The sequence below is a fragment of the Mycteria americana genome, chromosome 23, assembly GCF_035582795.1.
Source record: "Mycteria americana isolate JAX WOST 10 ecotype Jacksonville Zoo and Gardens chromosome 23, USCA_MyAme_1.0, whole genome shotgun sequence".
NCBI lineage: Eukaryota > Metazoa > Chordata > Aves > Ciconiiformes > Ciconiidae > Mycteria > Mycteria americana.
Window position 1 is genome coordinate 4,246,159 of NC_134387.1, and position 21,225 is coordinate 4,267,383.

At 39.5% G+C, this 21,225-nt stretch overlaps 1 protein-coding gene across 2 annotated transcripts; it reads right to left on the reverse strand.

The window, feature by feature from the left end:
• Positions 1 to 5,593: 5,593 nt before the first annotated feature.
• On the reverse strand, positions 5,594 to 20,171 carry BNIP3L (BCL2 interacting protein 3 like). Of its 2 annotated transcripts, none has more exons than XM_075523438.1 (6): positions 19,990 to 20,171; positions 14,335 to 14,521; positions 12,509 to 12,581; positions 10,597 to 10,700; positions 9,665 to 9,814; positions 5,594 to 8,386 (listed from the first exon to the last, which is right to left on the reverse strand). In XM_075523438.1, the coding sequence occupies exons 1-6, from the start codon at positions 20,072 to 20,074 to the stop codon at positions 8,338 to 8,340; spliced, it is 648 nt and encodes a 215-aa protein (XP_075379553.1). In that variant the 5' UTR covers positions 20,075 to 20,171; the 3' UTR covers positions 5,594 to 8,337. The 2 variants fall into 2 exon arrangements, with proteins under 2 accessions (XP_075379553.1, XP_075379554.1); XM_075523439.1 differs by lacking the exon at positions 19,990 to 20,171 and adding an exon at positions 19,438 to 19,565.
• Between the last annotated feature and the right edge of the window lie 1,054 nt (positions 20,172 to 21,225).

Sequence of the window (21,225 nt, forward strand, 5' to 3'; positions counted from 1 at the left end):
TTTTGGCTTTCAGTGGTGTGTCAATTATGCATGCAAATTTGCATGCTCAGCTAGGTGTGTACATCAAGAAGAACATACAAGCGCTTTGGGACAAAAAAAAGACATCTTCCCATGTTTGTAGAATTCAGTATCTCAAAACCTGAGTCAGAAGGTTAAGAGAGACACAGGCTGGGAAGAAAATCTCCTCCGTTGTGCCTTTTCTCCTTCTTTTTTGTTACACTCATCCAGTTACCTATTCATAAATGCTCACGACTAGCATACTACTTTCAGTACCACTGCATTTGTCTTCCTCATGCATTCATCAGCGTTAAGTATTTCCGGCAGCTCTTTGCCTGCTCTTCGGAAACCTGTAACTCTTGCGCAGAAGTACTGAAATCTGATCCCGCCCCCCCCAGTAATTTTACATTAACTTTGCTCTGACTGCACTCCTAAGCGGAACAGTAATGATTTATAAGCGACTCTCACTTTTGCAGAAGGAAATGGCACGCTGCACCTTTCAGCACCATTCTCTCTCTCTCCTACACACATTTCTGCTGAGAAATAAAAGCCCAAGCCTGAGAAGTGCCAGAACACGATCTTGTGAATAGGCCTGCCGGGGTGACATCACTTATCATACCACTACGTTACCAGCCAATTGGGGAGGCTTCTCATGCAGCCGTTACTTCTCACCTAGCAGGGAAGCCTATAGGAAAGTGTTACAGCCCTGGGAAAGGACTCACTTTTATTGTTGATGCTTATCTTGCCACACCTCCTCTCTTTCCCCTTCCCACTCCAGCGTGCGTACGCGCACACATGCACACACACACACAGAGAACACAGTGGAGGCAAAACAACCATGCATAGCAAAAATCCGTTTCTGAGTATTAGGCTTTTGGCAGTGATTCACCTAAGAACTTCCTGCTGGTTCTGGAGATTCATATTTTTGTTCAGCAATTTCAGTGGGAGGAAGAAGCTTCCTCTTCTAAGTCACTAATCATGTTAGCTCATTGTTATGACACTGTGCAGCTAACAGTCTTTGTATTTCTATCCCAAATATATTAAAAGCAATTCATCTCCAGCCAGATAGCCCAATCATGCCTGTAACCCTGTGAAAAGACAGCAGAGAATTTAAAGCTAGGGTTATGTTCTGACTTTCCCCAGACATCTGTTAATTTAACTAGACAAGACCTAATTCTTAGCACACAGAAGCAAAGCCCAACATCAGATCAGGGTAAACTGCAATGCTGCAAACTGAGGCTTGCAAGCACATGCCGTGTTTACACCAGAGATACTTCACTGCAGCTGCCATCTAAGAGAAATAGGAAAGGGGCACATAATATTGTCACGGGATGAAGCAAGCTATTAAAATAATTGGTAGGAACCCCAGAGATCTCTTCTACCTGTCAGACAGTGCTCTTAAAGAAGCAGCCGTAATTGTCAATTGCTTCTCACTCTGAAATAAAATGACCATTGGTACATCAAGTAAGCAAGTCCGTATAGTCTTCTGGTAACGGTACAGCCTACTCATGCAAGAGGAAAAAAAAAATAGGCCCTCTGTGAGAATTCAGAAAGAGACTGTAGGTTGTACTCCAGGCACACAGCTGCAAACCTAACTCACTCAGCAGCACCTAAAAAGCCTATGAGTGCAAATAGATTTTTGTCACACTCATTGCAAAAATATTTGAGCACTGCTCCAACTCCGGGTAGCACAGTCACACACACTACAAGGCTTTACTTCTGAGTTTGCAAAGATCAAGCTGAAAAATCCAACTCCAGTATCCATCTTGCTCTTCCTGACTCTGATATGAACATTTGTTCGTACCTCATCAGTTTTTACAAAAATATCTGTATTTTTAAAAAGCAGCATCCTGCAACTAGAGCTGACTAGATAACCCCAGGAAAAGGGGTTAGAAGAATACTCTCTTCTTTCCCAGCGCTGGGGCAGCACAGCCACGCTGTCCCAGGAGGCCAGTTTCCACACCTCGTTCAGACCTTGGCTGTTCCACCACGCTGCTAGGTACAGGTAGGGATTATTATGGACCTCTGCCCATGTGAACCAGACTGCAGAGCACCAGACAGACGACTGGAACTCTTGTCAGTGCCTGCTTGATTCACTACCCTCTCACCAACACCTAACTAGTCTTTCTGAAACGCAAATATTGGCAGCTATAGTTTCTTCTTCATCTCATCTCCAATGAAGAGCAAAACACTGGCAGAAATAGTGACTTATTTCTGTGAGCTCCCTTCTGTAAGAAATTCAGAGCTATAAGCAATTGTATTTTATCCAGCACCACTGGAAGTGAACACCGGTCACAAAGCATCCTCCAGGCCTTCAGGAGGACTTGTCAGAGAGAAAAGTCCAGAAGACAATTCCAAGTTTGGAGATTAATCCCAATGTAGCTTACTTATTAAGCCTGCATCACCCTCTTACCTAGAAACATGACAGACTACTTTCTCTATCACCTACTTCCTTTGAGGTGAAAGCAAAACAGCAACTCTTGAACACACACCCTCCCGGGCTTCACCACATGCAATTAGACAGATCAACCACAGATGAACAGAGTGCAATATCTGAAGCTAAGTGACCACATACCTACCTGAAGAAATTGCAGCTCTCATGGAACCAGGAAATACACAACAAAACAAGGCAATATTTTGTTTCAGTAACTGAAACTCTTCATGAAATAGGTGAGTACACAAAGAGACTGCGCTTCCTCATGTTATTTGACCAGAAATGAGAAGCAGCATGAAAATAGCAAATGAGGGAAACGGAAGGAGCACTAAACAGTGCTCCTTCCGTTTAGACTGGGCAGACCATAGGAAAGAGGAGTGCAATGAAGCCTGATGAGAACAGAAGTATCCAAGCAATGAACTTTACGGTAAATAATGGAAAAGCAGAAGCAAGAGGTTTTCAATCAATAGTAAGCTGCAGAGGAGGTGTGTTGTTCCAGCTGCAGATCTGTCAGAATGGTCCCACAAAAGTTCTTGACACTACCTGAAGGACAATCAAACTGCTTCCCCTGTTCACAAAACAATCTGGACAAAGGATGAGTGTAGCTTCTGTTTGAAATGCCACACATTTTTTTTTTTTTTTTAAAGGAGGGGTAAGAAGTATGTTTCACCAAAGATTTTGCACACATCATTGTTCTATTGGTCACAGATACATGACTGTCTCCCAGCATGTATTTAGATGCAAGTTACACGTCAGTAGTAAAAGGTTGTGAAAATTCCCAGAGATTTGTCTTAAAATACAGAGATTTTCATTAAAACACTTATTTAGGAGACACAGTCTATAAAGAGTATGCACCTGAGAGTCAAAGGCTCCTTCATCTGCCACAAAAAGGCATTCTGGGATCCAGTGGCTGAAATTTAAACTTTGGTCCAAAGTACGATGCAAGTTAAAAGCTGTAACAGCTGAATCGAGTGGGAGGTCCAGCACAACTCCATACACTGAAACCTTTGCAAGGATCTATGTGTCCTTTAGGATATGTGACCTAAATTATATACCTTAACTGTAACAACTTAAGCAGTTGTAGGACTCGCTATTCTTCCTTTTCATTACATACACCAGAACAAGCACTTATAGAATTCTCTGGCCTTAAAATTCGTTAATTTGTCTTTAGACAACTAACTGCAAGTTAAACAAACTGTACCAACAAAAAAAAAAAGTCTCTCTAAACAAACTCCACAATCTTATTGGAAAAGTGTTAGGAAACAGTTTAAAATAGAAAATGCCAGTTTCCATACTCTCAAATTTCTGGCAACAGCTCAAAAAGTTAAGTCATGTTTACTTTCCTTAATGGAAAACCACCACTCACTCTCCCCCTAATGTCAAGACTAATCATGCTTTAAGTACTGCAAGCAGAAGTTTGGCTGAGTCAGCTGCGCTTAGCCAAGCTGACATACAGTGCAGGACACAAAGAGTGATTTAATGAAATGGAAATTAATTTAGCTTTTTCTTTTTCATGTAGATGCTGTATGCAGCACGAGATTTTTCCAGGAGTATCTTAAGATTTTAGTTTTGTTTTTAAAATGGTGATTGAACTATATAGCATAGTTCAAGAGTCCTAGCATTTTATTTGGTTTTCAAAACCCAAAACGCAAAGGAGTCTTCATATATAACTAAGTACAAGGCAAAGATCCTACAAACACTTGCACAGAATCAGCATTTCATTTTTAGATAGAATTTTTACATGTACGCACACACACAAATGTATAAATAACATTTTTATATATAACTTTTTTCTAAAATAGAGAATTCCAAGTAAATTCTAATCTTTTCATATGTATACAGTTAGGTTTGAAAACAAGGTGTAAGCAGGACTCAACATCCCCTTGTCGCTCTCATGCGAACAGCTAACTTAGCTAAATCTCTAGGTGCACTGTAGTTAAGTAAAGGTAGAAGGTAACTTTCCCAGCATGTAACATGAAAGACGCTTCTTGGTGCCGATTACAGAGGAAAGCAAGACACTACGCAGCTCGTTTGTCTAGCTACGTTGCGTTTAGTTGAACAGACAGGCAGTATCACTATGCTGCTCTAAATTACGTACGCAAGTAAAACCCTTCTCGTCAGTCTTTACTTGAACACTCTTGTACTAGAATGAAAAGAAACTGAAGACAGTCCTCAAATTCCATCAAAATGACTTACACCAGAATAATCTTAGTGCAAAGATACTGCTGCTTTATGCAATACTATCTTGTATTTATTCTTTTGTAAAACATTGCATTGCAACTAAAAAAATTTGAAACATACAATGAATTTTTTTTCCTGCAACACCTACTAAATAAATGTGTTTATCTCAGTTGGCTGCAGAGAAACAATCTGCTCAAAACCCCCACAACCCTGCTCTCCAAAGCAGTTTCAAAGTAGCAGTAATTCAAAACTTCAAGCTCAAGTTTCACTTAAGTCCCAGACATCTAAACTTTCTGAAAGTAGGATTTATAATTTTATCTATCTTATTCCTCTGAAAAAAAATAAATCCCACTTTCACAAAGTTCTGGATTTTTACATTAAAAACGTGGAAAAGAATCACTAGGTAGCTGAAATGGGCAGTAACAGTATCAGAATGACGATATTTCACACTCAGAATGAACAACACTCCACATGATACTCCTAGGAACAACCAGTGCTCTTGAACCAAGAACATGGAGGCAGATCAACAATTAGGGTTTACGTCCCTTGTTCTTTAATCTGCAAATTTAACAGAATTAGGAAACAGAAGAGAAATACAAGGAGTACAATAGAGTTGACCAATTATACAAAATCTCATCAATTCCACTTTACATTTCATATGCCACTACATTATTTTGCTTTAAAAGTTTTTGTTGACAAGGTGCTGGAGGACTTGGCGCAGGTATACAATGCTGACAATGGAAATATTTTTATTAAGTGCTTCAGGAAAAGAAGCGGATGATCCCGAGTCACCAAAAAAAAAAAACCACCAAGCAATCTTTCAAAAAATGATTCCAGTCTATAAACAGCAGCTTCAATGTTCATATAACCCAGAACAAAATAGTTTCATAAAACATTATACAAAGCAGTCCTGTAAAAAAAAAAGAAAATAGAAGAAAGAAAAAGAGAAGAAAGGCGCAGCATTAAGTAACTTCAGACAACCAGTTTTGTGAGAGCTTTAATGGCACAAAATGTTTATAAGCTACAACTCATACATGTACTGTAAACTGTATATAATGTTACAAAGTGCTAACTAATTTATGAAGAATGCATAATCACTTTGGCTCAGTTAACTCCAATATTTCAATAAATGTCAATTAAAAAATTTGAATTTCTAACAATCTTCAGCTTTCACTTTTTAAAACAGTAAGTAAATATGCATTTGCTGCAGTTAAGTTAGCCTGCTGCATTTTTAATGTGCGAGTTTATGCATTTTTTTTCTTGATCCTATTTACAAATATTTTAGGCCAGTTTTCACTGAATGTAAGAAAAATGAAGCCTGCATTTTTTTTTTCCAAAACTGTAAACAGGTATAAAGCTTTTTAAACAACATTTATCTTAACAAAACTTCAACTATCAATAGTTGAAACCCCTTTTCAAATTATACAACAATCTGTTTCTGTTCATTGTAAAACTAGAAGTTGTAGACTTTCATCCAAAGCTTATAGTAGGGTATCAATAAATACTGCATTGTATCATAGCAAGTGTTACACTGATCACATATCCATTCCTCATCTATAGTTCTCACAATTTTTACTTCACGGCTCCTTCAAATATTATAAGCTGTGTTGATACTCTAGCCGCAAGCTTGCAATATTATTTATCAGATATTCTGAAGAAGAATTACCTTTTAATTGAGAAAGGGGTAATTTTTTTTTTGAAAACAGTACTCCCTACTTAGTAAAAATCTACTTTTCCACTATTCCAATTTCCATACAAAACAAGGTGCTGTAATTAGAACTGAAAGTGTTTCCGCCTTTCTCCCGTCCCCTCAGTTTTTAGGACTGTAAAATGATGTACTTGATGCCATCTAAAACACCCTTCACCACTTCCCCCTTCCCTCCCCCACCTTTGGGTGAAACCCAACATCCACACTTGAAACAAATATGCAGTTGTAGGCAACTCAAGTGCCATTAGTATTCACAACTAAAAGAAAAAAAGCAGATGTCTTCAAGAGAATTTTTTGTTAGACTGCCCTTTCACCCTGAAAGCATTCTCTAACAGCATTCAGAAGTAGAGAATAAAAATAAATACCGTTTAGCAGTGGATTTATACTTAACTTTTTTACTTCCTGGGAGCTAAGTTCTTTTAAACCAAATCTCAATTGGGATTTAGCTTCTATGCATCAACTGTTTCAAGCGATCACTGCTATATCAAATAATCAACTTTTTATAAAGTCTGATGCAAGCAAACAATTATAGGTAGCTGTTCTCTCCAAACTGGCTGACTATATTTTCTTATTTTCTACAAGTCAGCCTACTAAAGTTTTTATTTAAATGAGATTTTTGCTAGTCTTAAAATTAGCATTGGTTCCCTAAATACTTAGTATTAAAGTCTATATCATATTTTTTTTAATATATTCATATGTATATAAAAAAAGAGTCTTCTATCCTTCAGAGTCATGCTACATGTTCTGAAATCCAATAAAATCTATTTAAGGACATGACTGTCCCAATGCTTTGTAACAATTTGGTACTAAAGCTTCACATTTTGAAAAGAAGTGTCACTGAAGGAGGACAAGGCTTAATGTTCCCTAAGATAAAAGTTCAACAACATTAGTGAGAGTCTATCTAACATGAGACATCACAAGTGACTTTCAGATTCCATGTATCCCCAAAGGAGATTGTACAGTAAACAATGAGAGATAGGAATATTGAAAACTCATTTGCAGAAGACATTTCAGAGCTTTACAACTTCTGAATCTTTACGCACCTGCAAGATTGTCCCCCTTAAAGATAAGTCAAACGCTGCCATATCATCGTAATTGTAAATGGTTCCACAACAAACAGAATCATATCCTTTTACACAGAGCCTAACTACACCTACAGCTGTTGGGTTTTTCCTTAATTTAAAACTACTTCTTTTAAAAGGAAAATTTCACATTTAAAATTTTCCCTTAAGAAAACAGGTAAGGAAAATAAAAGCTTCTTCACATGCAAACAATGCAATTTTTCTAATATTTTCTAGGATCAGACAGGTTTTCCTACAAGGAATAAGGAGCTGACTTCATAGAAAAGACAAGATTACAACAATTACCTAATATTAAAATATGCTGATGGATTTAGTTATCCTACTTTAAAATTTATGCAGTCTTTGCCTCCTGCAAATCAAATGGTATTAGCCAATACAAGGGGCCAAGTAAATTCCCCCAAAAGCTGATTTGAACGGGTTTTTATTGCCAGTGATTTCTTAGTTTATTTCACAACCAGCTTGTTTTTCAGAAGAAAAATTCATTTTCACTCCAATCAATAATTTTCTTCCAAAGAGACTGTTAATTTTATCACCATAATACAGCCAACATTTATACCATGCACAACTGCAATTTAAGTCAGGTTGCACTAAGGAGGCAACAGCATCACTGATAAAATTAAAACTTGCTGGTGGCATTTTGCATTGAGAGAAGCCCTTGCAACATATAGACAGTTGTAAACTCCGTTCAGCAACTCTGACGTGTCTTGCAGGCCAAGAGGCAGGGGAACGGGAGGAGAGAGGGAAAGAATGTGGATAGTGAAACACCTCAACAGAGTTCCAACACAATACTGAATTCCAGAGTTAGCGAAAACCTGGATATGTAAGGAAAGGGTAAAGTCAGGGTCATGCTTAAAATGGTCTCAAGTCAAATGTACTAAATGAGACAGTAACACCTTCACAGGTCACGTGGATTTCCAGGTTTTGCACTCCATCTTTCAGTAAGTGCTGGCTGAAGGTGTGGTCAGTCGTTTTCCAATGTAGATGCTGAAATAAAAAGTATAAGGCATATCGTATTTCACAGAATGCTTCCTGTTTTCCAAACAGTCCTCATGCACTCAGCTATTCTAATTTGTCTTTCAAGTAAGTCAGATGAGATTCTTCCAAGGACTTCACTTCCCTTCTACAAAATTACTTGGAAGAGTGAGATTTTCAGATGAGCTTAGAAGGACCGATGCTATCAACGTTCAGTTAAAGTGGGTTTCTTCCCATCCCAAGCTCATTTGAAAACCCCAGTCCAAAAGCTTTTGTGTTGTTTGTAGAGTACCTGGACACGGGGGCTCTTGAACAGCCAAGCAACACTCCCAGATTATTACAGTAAAACAAATAAAGTACTGCCTATAGAGGGAGGGGGTGAGCTTTAAAACACTGAGCATTGAGGATCTACGCAAACACTGACCTCTAACAAATAAATCCAGGCAAGATTTAATTCGTCGCAGAAATACACAATTTTTGCTATGTATAGTACAAATACCTTTCAAGATATTCTCATATATTCTATCCTCCTATATTTGATAGTTTACAAGACTTTAAAGAGACACTTGAACTACACCCCCAGAAACAAACACAAAGCTAAATAAAAACATATTTTGAGTACATGTCTTCGCCCCCATCACAGAAGAACATAAGATGGATAACCATAACGTAAGGATTTAAGCAAGCTGAGAGATTATGCCGGATTACACAGGCAATGAAAACATTGCTGAGCAGAGTTGTAGCTGATCTTGCAGGACACATCCAGTGTTTCATGTATCTGTCTTTGAGTATTCAAACCTTGACTTTCAGTAATATCACATAACTGCAGCATTAGACATTGAAAATTACAGAGTGTGCACCATACACACAGAACTTCAGCAGCATTATTTGTACAGTGTGTTTTTGTAATGGTTAGTAAAAGTTACAGCAGTTTTTCACCTATTCTATTCTTACTTGCCCTACATTATAACCTGAAGCATTTAAGTAGAAGGCGTGGATAATCAAATGGCACGTTATAATTGCAAAGGTTATTTGCAAATTCATGATAATCCATGCATTTTCCATGTAACTTGATCTATTCCAGAAATAAAACGTATTAATGACTGCGAAGTTTTAATTGCTGCAGTTTTGCTGCATTTCAAAAAGTGCACCAAGTCTATCTCGGGCGAGGTGCAACAATACTCTAGTTATTCTAGATAAAGCCCTTTTCAGCAGGCACCTGACATACAAGTAAAGTGGAAAAGCAAAGCCAGATGCAAAAGTTGAAGTGAGAATTAGGTTAATACTTACCCTAGTCCCAAAGCCAAAACATGAGATATGAACAGAGATGGAATGAAAACCTTAAGAAACTCTGCAGAGAAAATGCCACCTTTTTTCATTGCTCCACTTTTTCTCATACTTAAAGACACTGAACGTTTAGGATGTCTGAAATGAAATTCCCTGAAAGAAGAGGGGGAGGGGGAAAAAAATTCAACAAGATTTTTTTGTTTCTTTCCTTTTTTTTCCCCCCCACACAAATGTACAGATCTCTGTAGGAACATTTTTTTTTTTTAAAGTACAAAGAGCTAGAGATCAAAGCAAGAGATCCCTTACACAGAGTAAGGAATCAAAGAGAATAATAGGAGGTATTGTGGAGAGACCACTTACACAGACAGGATAGAGACAAAGGGAGCAGTAGCTGAAGAGAGAGGTAGGTCCGAGAGAGGGAATTTCAGGATGTGATTTGTTAGCAAGAGCCTCATTTTTTGTTCCAAACAGAGATACAGAAGTCTGCCAGATTTAGACAGCATCCTCTATTTTAATAAAAATGCTTTGTATTCAAGGATCTCAACGTTTCCCCTTCCGTGGATGAACATTATATATTTTACATAGAAAGAAAAAAAGGTACAGAGAATTTAGGAGACTTACTCAACACTATTCCATTCAATAAGCCAAAAGTAAATCCCATGAATCCCAGCTCTCCCAATAACTATAATTTTGTCCAGAAACGTTGTAATCAGCTTGCTGTGGATTTATATTACTTTCAATAAAAAGGTAATGCTGTTGCTATTAAGATTTTCATACTTCATTGTTTTGACATTTTGTAGCCTCCCCAAAGAGAAATCTGTCTTTTTCTAAGATGATCTTATTTGGAGAGCCAGAGTAATTCCAGGCAATTGTGACTTATGATTCTTCTCTCCTTCATATAAAAGAATATTCATTAAAAAAAGAGTTTAACTCACTTGGGAGGAATGTTTTCAGGCCTACTTGACCAGTCTGACACCCAGTCAGCACTTTTCTTCAAAACTTCCAACTCTTTCTCTCCTTCTACTGCTTCTTCTTCAGACTGAAAATATACATGGGACAAGCCTTGTAACACTCAATTAGCTCCTCCTTACCGTGTTAAATTGAGAGCGACAACAACAACAGTGGTAAAACGATAAGCACCAAATGGTGGCACCTGATAAACAAGCAAGTGTTCTTGGCCTACTGATTATTTAGAAGAGATTTTATTATTATGCTAACAGGAGGATCTGCAGAAGTCAGTATGCCACAAATTGTATTACTATATCCAGGACTTCTACATCACTGCAATTTGTTGGTTTGGGGTTTTTTTAAAAAAAACTAACAAAAAAAGGATTATTTTAATCCTAAATGTAATAAGGCAGCATTATGCAAAAAATATTAAACAAAGTTTTTACAAATGGCAAAAACTTTAAGTTGATGGCATTCGATTTAAGGCATACAGAACATGGCTAAAGCAAAGAAAGACAACCAAATAAAAAGGTTTCAAAAAACATATTTTGACTTTTTGAAAGGTGTGATTACTCATTTAAAATTGTATTACTTGCAACTAGCAGCTTCTACTGGGTGCGTCCCAGATGCAGTAGGGAAAGGCAAGCACTCACTACAATTGTCTCGATCCAAAGATTTAACATTACATCATTAGATTCAAATGTTACCATACAGGAAAAAAAATAAATTAGAAAGATTAGAGAACGCCACTGACTTTGGTACAAACTCCTCCTTAGTATTAAAACAATTTCCTGAGTGACCCTTAGTCAAATAAGATAAACCACTTACAACATTAAAGTGGGAACCATACCAAAACCAGAAGTAATCACTTATGACAGTCACAAACTTCATTAGATCGTTCTGGCTCTATAGGGCAGAACTGCAACAGTCCTACTGTTCAGCCAGGTCTCTGACAAAATTAAATGCAAGGTTTCATTCTTCCAGGAATGCTTTTTATTTATACTGCTGAAGACAGCAGATTCTATTAAATGATCAAACTAAGAGTTCAGCATTAACCTCCTCTCAGTTTGTATTATGGAGATTACTCACTATCATGTGAGCTGACAATCTGTAGAGCAATAAACTGAACACCCTGAAATCTTGCACAGAAATATAAACATTTCAAAAACAAAACAGGTTTGACACACACAGTGCAAGCAGAGTGTTAAACAATAATATGACTGCTACTAAACAGGGCATTTCTCAGCTTTAGAGATGCAGTCTCATTTTTCCCCTCACTCCAAAGCTATTGATCTCTACAAGTCAAATTTCAATTAATACAGAATGTAAGCCTAAACAAAGCTTACTAACCCTGCCTCGTTGTTAAAAATAATTGTTCTGGAATGTGTTTTAATTTAATAAAACTTTATTCTGAAAACAACCCCTTAAAAGAAAAGATAATTTAGTTAAACTCACATAAGCTTGAGTGCACAAAAATTATTTACTATACCTATTTACAGGGAGGTACTATACAAAGTTCTAATAAAAAAGATTGAGTAAAAACCTGCAAGAACAAAGTACAAGACAAGTAAAAAGCCTTACCCAAATGACTAAGGGACACCTCCAAATTTTGAATAAATAACGTTTATATAATTAATTTGCTTGTACTGCAGCTAACAGCCAAGTTTAGGGTCTCAGAATAAAAAAAAAAAATGCTAGCAAGCAGTAGTTTAATGCATTTTTTTTGACACATAAAATACATAACATTTTACACCTTTTGACATGACAGAGAGCTTGCTCTACCCCTCAAGTACTCCCAATACTGATCTATATAAATATAGGATCTATATACAATATCCACAACTTTAAAATGTATTTTTTTAAAAGTTAATGTATTTTAAAGGTTAATGAAGAAAATACCTGAGAACTACTGTCTTTACTTGTGTGCATTTCCACATCAAAAGTTATCTGTCCATCTTCTTGAGGTGAAGGGCTAAAGAAAAATTGATTTCATTATGTCATTTTGTCATACTACACTCTGTCACCTAAAGAATCATTAGTGTAAATAGGATCTCAGCTGAATCATTTCCACATGAGCTTCTGCACGCTATTGAGATGAGTTACAGACTACACTACCCTTCAGATCACACATATCAGTATCAGAAAGTCTTCCAAAACCCCTCATCTTTTCAGTGTTTTTTTCCATTTATAATCCTACCTTTCTCAATAGGGTTGACCGTCCTTCCACTGGAGCAAAGAAAGCATTGCCCAAAACTTCAACTGCTACACAAGAGATGTAGATCCCTTCCTTCTTTTAGATAACATGGCCAGTATTGTGAATTATACCCCTTTTTGTATCATTACAAGTGGAAACATCGCACATCAAACACCTTTTAATGCCTGGCAAGAATACATATTCCCCTTGTTAGCCTCACTTTGAATATTAAAAAATTGGTAATCTACTTGAGAAATTAATCAACTATCACACCTCAACCAAGGAAATGCTAGAGAATTTAAGTCAGGAACAACACAAAATGCTGTATGATGCACCAATGCAGGTGTGTCTCATTAAAACACTAAGGGCATCTTTTTAATCTGACTTAAGCTTTCATGAAAAAGGCATATTTTAGAAATATCAAAAAAGATCCCAAAACACCACATTTAAGACCAACTTACTGTTTAGAACTTTTAGAAAAGAATGCAAAATATCAAAGTACCTCCCCTTTCTTGTATGTTACTTCAACTGTCACAAGGGGAAAAGAATTACCAAAAAGTTAGCAAGTGGAAAAATAAGTTTAAAAGAAAAAGAAAAAAAGGCATCTGTCTTCATTCACTTAAAACGTGGGTAATGATTTAAAAAAATCCTATGCTAGTAAAAGAAACTATACAACCATCATCTAGCAAACATTCCTGGTTGGAGTGGAAAGTACTAAACTACTGACAGCTAGTTTCTTAGCAACACAGATGTAACAAACTTTATCTTCTATAAATGTAACCGTTCTACTTGAAATACTCGTATGGATTATTTTCAGTCTACTACATTCAGTAATTAAATCAGGCCCAACTAATTTTAAATAGCTTTTACATCTGATCAACCACTTATATAACCTACACAGTAGACATGACAGTTAGACAGCATTCACCCAGCAAAACCAAAGGAGGCACGAGCAGAAGGGCAGCTAAAATTATATATAGAAACTGCTCAAGGATTTCCAAAACTGCCCCAGAACTTCCTAGAAAAAAGGTGCAATGAACACATAAGAATATCATAATGCTCACATGTGCCTCAAATGGCTGTATTGTTAGGCAAGAAATATTTTGCCTTCACAGGAAAAAAGTAGAATACTGAAAGCAAGGAGGACAAATTCTGAGAAACTTCTTTTCTGCTAAGTCCAGTGATATATTTTATTATGCTTGACTAAATATAAAGCACTTGTACGTAACATTATTATTAATGAGTCAGTAAAATTAGGTATTTTTTATACCATATGTGATGTATGACAATGTGAAATTTAACTGTGGTGGTGATGTGACTTTCCCGCTCCTGCATTCCTTAACTTTCTGTAGCAATGATGTATTTTTCAAGTCAGATGTCTTATTTGATAGCCAGTTATCATGAGCCAGCAAGTACTCCAAACACTGGAGCATGACAAACTTAAGCCTGAGAAAAAGCTTCACCCCTCCATTAACATCTACAGGGTAAAAACGGCAATAAATTGCATGCAGGACAGCAAACGTTTCTTTACCTGTCACAGTGGGAACTACCTCTTGAACTGCTCTGTCCTGATTCATGCTGGGCGTCCAGGAGAATTTTTTCCATGTCTCCGTTGTGGATGGAGGACGATGAAGGGACATGTTCCAGACCTCCGTTTTTCCCGTTGCCATTATCGTTGCTATTGCCATTGCCGTTCATCTGTAACTCCACCCAGGAACCTGTTGGGCCAGTCAGACGTCATTTCATTAAAAGCAGTGGAACTAAAACCCATCTTAAGTTTATCAATTACACACAGAAAAAAACATGAACATGGTAAATTCAGATAACATACGCTGCTGCTGGGAGAAAGCTCATAAACATGTACTGGAGACAAGAGCGACCTGTTTCTTCCTCTTTCATCAACAAAAACACCCCTAAAAAGTTATGCTTTGTCGCTACCTACCTCCGGAGCTAGTCAAATAAAATGTCCCCTCTCTCCTCAACCATTAATACTTTAATAGGCCACGTTTGTCTCTGCAGTTTGAAGCTTCAATTATCTATGTATCACGCAATTACACTAGTCCCCCCACTTGCCTGTTCTACTTCTACATTCCTTTTTCAAACAAAATTTGCATCCCCTAGCCTGCTACTATACAACTCCCCTATCTGCGATTGTATATTCTCCTTCTTCCCTCTACTTCCAAAGGCCCCGAATCGAACCCTAATTTTTATATACATCAGGCAGGCTGCCATTCTCAGGCCTCATTCAACTTTCTCTGCCCTGGCCCTCTAACAAACATCTCCCATCCAATGCCATCTGCCACCTCTCCTATCCTACCATAACCTTAATGGTCATACCACAATTCAGACCATCGGAAGCTTGACGTAGCCATTATGTTTCCTTACACAGCTGAAGTACCATGCTAACATACATTTCATTGCAGTTAGATTAAAAGATTTCACTGCTAAAAAGCCAAAATAAAGAACCAAGTAGCATGAGAAATCCAGAGTTCTCACATGTAACAACAGTTAACAATTTCAATGTTAACTTAATTTCACTTCAGCCTCTTTTTTTTTTTCTTTTTTTTTTTACCTTATTTTTCTTTCCTTAGCCACGGAAGGCTCTATAGCCTACAAGTTGAGATTTACTGCTTTTTCCCTATTTTTTTTGTAGTTATAGCTATGGGATATCCATGTGTGCACTGAGATTTGACAAAAGAGCAAGAGTGTATCATGAGTGATAAAAGCATCTGCTAAAAAGTTCGTATACCCTGTAGTTAGGTTGAGGATTTTTATTTTTGTTTTTAAATGTCTTCACTTGTATTTTATGTGCAGATTAACTAAATGCAAAACAGTATTTAATGGTATGCTCATTAGTGATATGTTTTAGTTGGAAACAACTGGAAACAAACAGGTTTTGGAAATATTCTTAATTCATAAACATACCATTTAATGTCCTGAGGGGTAAACACAGAATAGACTTCTACTGCTCTATCTGTTCCAAATACTTAAATACACTCCCTACCCAATTGCAATTCCAACTTTCTCATTAAGACATATAACAAGAATCATCTGACCATACAGCCACTTTATTAGCCATGATTATGGAGGGAAAGATACCCAGTTTCTCAAAAGCAAACTGTTTTCAATGCAACATTATTTCCCATTATCCATCAGATAATGATTTCACACATGTATATTATGTCACCACAACTCCTGTGTAATTTAATTTATGCCACCTGAAGGCGAGTGCTTTCAGGTTTTTTGTGTTTGGTTGATTTTTTCATTTTTTTGAAGTTTTGACATCTTCACCACTGAGGTAAAATATTCAAGAAAGAAAAGAAAGCCTAAAGATACAAATACAACAGCTGAAACTACTTTTTAAACATTATTTGTACAGGTTCTAAATTTTAACACTTATTTCTTGACTTCTGAAATGCACCTTAGAGTGCCTGCACTTATTTTTTGATATCAAAGTTTTGGCTCTGGGAACTTTGTCAGTGACACAGGAAGGGATGTATGTCATCATGAGTTCACCTATTTTCAACTTGATTTTGTGAAGCTGAAACAGAGTTTATCCTTAGTACCAATTATTAACTACACCATTATACTGATGACCACGTAAGCATCATACTCTTAAGAGTCCTGGTGGTTTAAAGCCTGGTTTCCCCAAGCTGTATTCACAAACAAGGAATTTAGGGTGTGCACAGAGCTCTCGTGCACAATCGCATGATGTACACCAACTCTGTACTACATACTGGGCTTTTCAGATAATGAAGTGTTAACTGGGAAAAGGCAGCCTTTGCTCAGACTAGTCAGCACGAGACACAGAGACCATATTCTTTCAGATTTCTGATGATCGCTGGTGTCTACATTTCAAAATGAAAAAGCCACATTGTAAGCACTACATCAGGAAGGCAGATTTGCCTTGTAGCAACACCTTTACAGCAAGAGGCCACACCTGCAGAAAAGCACGTGGCAACTGCAGTTAGAAGACAGTTAGGCCAGAAAGCTATACGTTCCCCAATAACCATTTTGGAGTAGAGAGCATATATTGGGAGAATTATAATGGTCAGGATCTGCAAAGACATCTATTATTAAAAAATCAGCAGTGAGTGACAAACGACGTGACAAGAACAGAGGGCAAAGGTGCAAGGGGACACCTTCCTCTGAGACCAAGCACAGGCAGAGAAAAGCCCAGCGGAAGATGATCAGAACTGGTTGCTCTAGTATGCAGCTACTAAACAGACAGACCTCCACAGCACTTAAGATTATGCACAAATAAAATCTTTATTAATGTTTATCCCGAACTGACAAAACTTGCCGTTTATCTAAAACGCACTGTGGCCATACTAGGAAGGACACTCAAATTAAACCGTGAGTAGAGTCCCAACAAGTCAAGCAGTAGTTCACATGACATGCAGCACGTTCTCCATCTGACCTCACTTTTAATGAGTCCAAATACGTTCAAGGAAGTGTAATCTGACATCAAGCTAAAACATGCTACATACTCCCACTGGCAGTCACAACCGGTTTGGGAGAGGGAGCCAGAAAGCCCTAGTAGTTTCAAAGACTCTGATGAGAGGGACGTAAATCTCTGCTTCTTTAAAAAGATGCACAGGAATATATTTGAGAATAAACTGCCCAAGTAATAGAGAGTGCTTTTTGCCGCAAGCTTTCTTCAAAACTAAGGAAGTTACATTAATCACCCACATGAGAACTCTTAATTTTACCATATTTCCAACTTGGCAGTAAAATGGGAAATATGGTAGAATCAAGGGTGGTAGAATTAAGATATATGGTAGAATTCTCCTCCCTTCACAAATCACAGAACACACACTTGGGGGGAGGGGGAGGGGGCAACGGGATGGGACACCACACTGTTTATATGAATGGTATTTTTCTCCAAAATTGTTTGAATTTTGGCCATGCTCTAAGGCTAATCGTTTCACTATGAATTGACATACACTGACTTTAATTACATGTTTTTCCCTAACTGGTGGGCTGTTTAAACAACAGTAGCTAAACATGTGGGGGAAGAGGGGTGTCATTTGGTTTATTCACTCTCTGATTTCACTTGGGGGGGCAGGGGGTATCAGGGACAATATATAAATTATATACATATATACATTTTTTATATATACAAATACTTCAAACTAGTAGCTCACAAGAAGTTTGAGCCATGGTCAACTTGAATAAACTAAGTAGTATCACTTTTACAATGAAGTACACCATTAACCAAAAAAAAAAAAAAAAGCTAAAAAGAGAGAGGAGAAAAGAAAGCTGTTCAGATTCCCATGATGGTAATTATTAAGCAGATCTTCCACAACAGAGCTAGATGAGTTTCTGCCTAAGGTGGGATTTCTTCTTTCTGTCAATATGTAACAGAGCCTTATAATAATTAAAATATAGGAAACATCTAGAATTCACAGCACAAGCAAGCCTTTTTTTTTTTTGTGAACTCAACAAAGCATAGGTTCAGTTACCAGTTTTATTCCCAGGTCTTCTGACCTTCGATTCAAGTGCTAAGGGATCTTTGAATGAAAGGCCCTAAACATGCACAAATGACATACAGAACAAAATGAATAAGTGTCTAAGCTCATTAGCCTGAAAAGGTTCACTGAAAAGCTTATATAATGGCAGAAAATGTACCTATAACACCAAAGCATTGTGGAGCGGCTGAACATCTGAAAGCAGCACTAAGCCTACATGGAGCTGATTGGTTGCATTTGTTTTGTTCGCGGAGCACAGACTATCAAACATTTCCTCTCATACCTTGTGCTCACCACCTTCAGTAATCACATTGATTTTGCTAAGCCTTTACGTGCTGATCCAGCAATAAGATCTACGTGGGCAGATCCAGCACAGGCTTACAGTGCACTCATCTCTTGTTGCTCCTATCTTACAGCACATTAACGTGTCCCACAGAATAAGTTAACGTGCTAACAGAAAACAAAAAGGAAGTATTAAACTATAGAAGCATCAAAGATGGCAATTTCTAAAGTAAGCATCAAGTTAGGCACTAGGCATGTTGCAACTTTCAGGCAGCATAATTGTTATTTAAGTACACCAACAGCCCTGAATAATTTGCTAAAATACCTGTTTGACTCAGGTGAACACTGTTGCAAACTGCCATCGTTATCACAAGATGTAAAGTTACCATAACACAATAGCAGTGTTATGAAACGGGCATAGCTTATTCTTCTTTAGTACAATTCCCATTGATTTACAGATCAACCAACCAATATATTTCATTGTCAGTTGAACCTCATTGTAAACCACGACAGTAACAGCTAATGATTAATGCAATTTATTCACTTCTTCAACTGCAGTATCCTTAATAATTACAAACAAACGAAAGGACACGTTGAAGTAGCCGTTTAAAACGAGGGAAAAGCATCTGCCAAGTAAGTACGAGAGCCTACATAAAAACCACCGATGTGCCTTACTAGTGTTATCCTAGGAACAAAAGGATGCAGCAGAGCAGCTGACATAGATGCCGGATATAGAGGAAAATAGCTCACGTCAGTGGTATTGACTCAGCCACTGAATAAACTCATTCCCACAGTCACGCTCCTCCCCCTACCCTGCTGTATCCCCATCTTAGCTGTTAATACCAGCCACCGAATAAACTCAGTTTAACCACGAAACAAACCTGCTCCTGCTCTCCACGGCTCGCACAGAGCCACGGCGCTAGCTCGTTCCTCCGGCTGCGCTCGCCGTGGCCAATTCACCTCAGCCCCGCCGGCTGCCGCCTCAGCCGCCAGCGCTCTCTGAGGAGCAGCCCGGCCCCGAAACCCACCGGCCACGGCCCTCCCCACAGCACCCCCAGCGCTCACCCCATTTTTGGCGCGCAGCCCCCTCCGCTTTCCCAGCCCCGCACCCAGCGGCTCCCGCTGCCCCCAGCGCCCCAGGCTCTGCAGACACCCCGCCATCGCTTTTCCAACCCCGCTCCCCGTCAGGCAACCCCCCCCTCCCCGAGCCCCCTCAGGCCTCACCACCCGCCTCTTCCTCACAGGCCCCCCCCCCCCCCCCACGGCGGACGCCACCGATTGGCCCCCGGCGGCTCGCGCGGCCCCGTCCTCCGCCAATCGCGGCCCAGAGAAGGAGGGAAGGGGGTCGCGGCCCCCGGGGCAGCCCTCGCAGCCCCCGGCCCCCCCCGCCCCATTTGCGCTCGTTTCCATACGCTAACGGCGGCCGCACTCACTGTTGAGGCCCGGCTCGGTGTGCGTCCCCTCAGCCGGCGGGTTGTTGTTGTTGTTGTGCTGCGGCGGCTCCTGAGGGCTGGACATGGCGGCGCAGGAGCGGCGACTGAGGAGCCGCTGGAGCTGGGACAACAACAACAAACCTGGACTCCGCTCCGGGCCCGGCCACCCCGCCTCCTCGCACTGCGCAGGCGCGGGCCGCGCCGCTCCCGCCCTCTGCCGCTGCGCACGCACCGCCCGCCCCGGGGCGCGTGCCGTGCACCATGGCGCTCACCGTGCTTGCGCACGTCCCGCCGCCGCCGCCGCGCGTGCGCCGTGGGCGGGCGCGCTGTGAGGGGAAAGGCGCGGGAGCGCGGAGGGGCCTGCACCGTGGCGGCCGACGGCTCTGGCCGCCTCGAGAACTAAAGTCACCGGGAAACGCGGGCTGGAGGTGCCTGGCCCTCCCCACACGGCTCTCCGGAGCCCTTGGACATCACTGTCCTCTCAGGAGAGACAGCTGATTGCGTTCCCTCACCCTGGCTGGAGGCTTGGCCCCAGGGCTGCCAGCCCTTTTCCAGGCCGTGGATCCTGTTCTGCTTCCAGGGGGGACGAGATCAGCATTCACAACTCTGTGCTGTCAAACCCATATCGCAGTACCCATCAAGCCTCCAGCTCAGACGAGTTGCCACATGAGACGTTGCAGCAAATCCTCCTCCCTAAGCGCAACGGGTGTGAGGTAACCTGTCAAACCTGCATGGCGCAATGGTATGAGTCTCCCAACACTTCTTTCCCCTCTCATCAGTCTTGCTTTTGCCTTAGATAATTTTAAGCCAAGTAGTAGATCCATGAAATGTAGTTGAGACACTCTGAAAGGACTAATGGTTTTTAAGATTAAAAGTAATACCCATCTTGAAATCATAGTGTTTAGCAGACAAACCAACTTCGTTCGTGGCAATTTTCTTAATCAGTGGTAGACAGTTAAGATGGAAAAGATGGCATCTGTGTAACAAAATTGGACTTGTTCCTAACTGGGACGCAAAAGTATAGCTATAAAAAGTGAAATTATTAGTGTGCACCACAGTTTCCTTTCAATATGAAAATGAAGGGAACCTCAGGCTATTTATGCACATACTGCTGGACTGAGAATGGGAGTAACACTGAATTTCCATGGAAGAGACTTTCAAATGCAGTTAGATACAGATGCAAACATCCACCTTACCCTGCTGAGGTTTCTTCATTTGCAAGATGAGTAGCTTCTG

Coding starts and splice junctions, on each gene's coding strand:
- BNIP3L (XM_075523438.1), bottom strand. CDS start 20,074: ATGTCCAGCCCTCAGGAGCCGCCGCAGCACAACAACAACAACAACCCG. Junction 14,522..19,989: donor CACCGAGCCGGGCCTCAACA/GTGAGTGCGGCC, acceptor CTGGCCCAACAG/GTTCCTGGGTGGAGTTACAG. Junction 8,387..9,664: donor GTTTTGGCTTTGGGACTAGG/GTAAGTATTAAC, acceptor TTTTTATTTCAG/CATCTACATTGGAAAACGAC.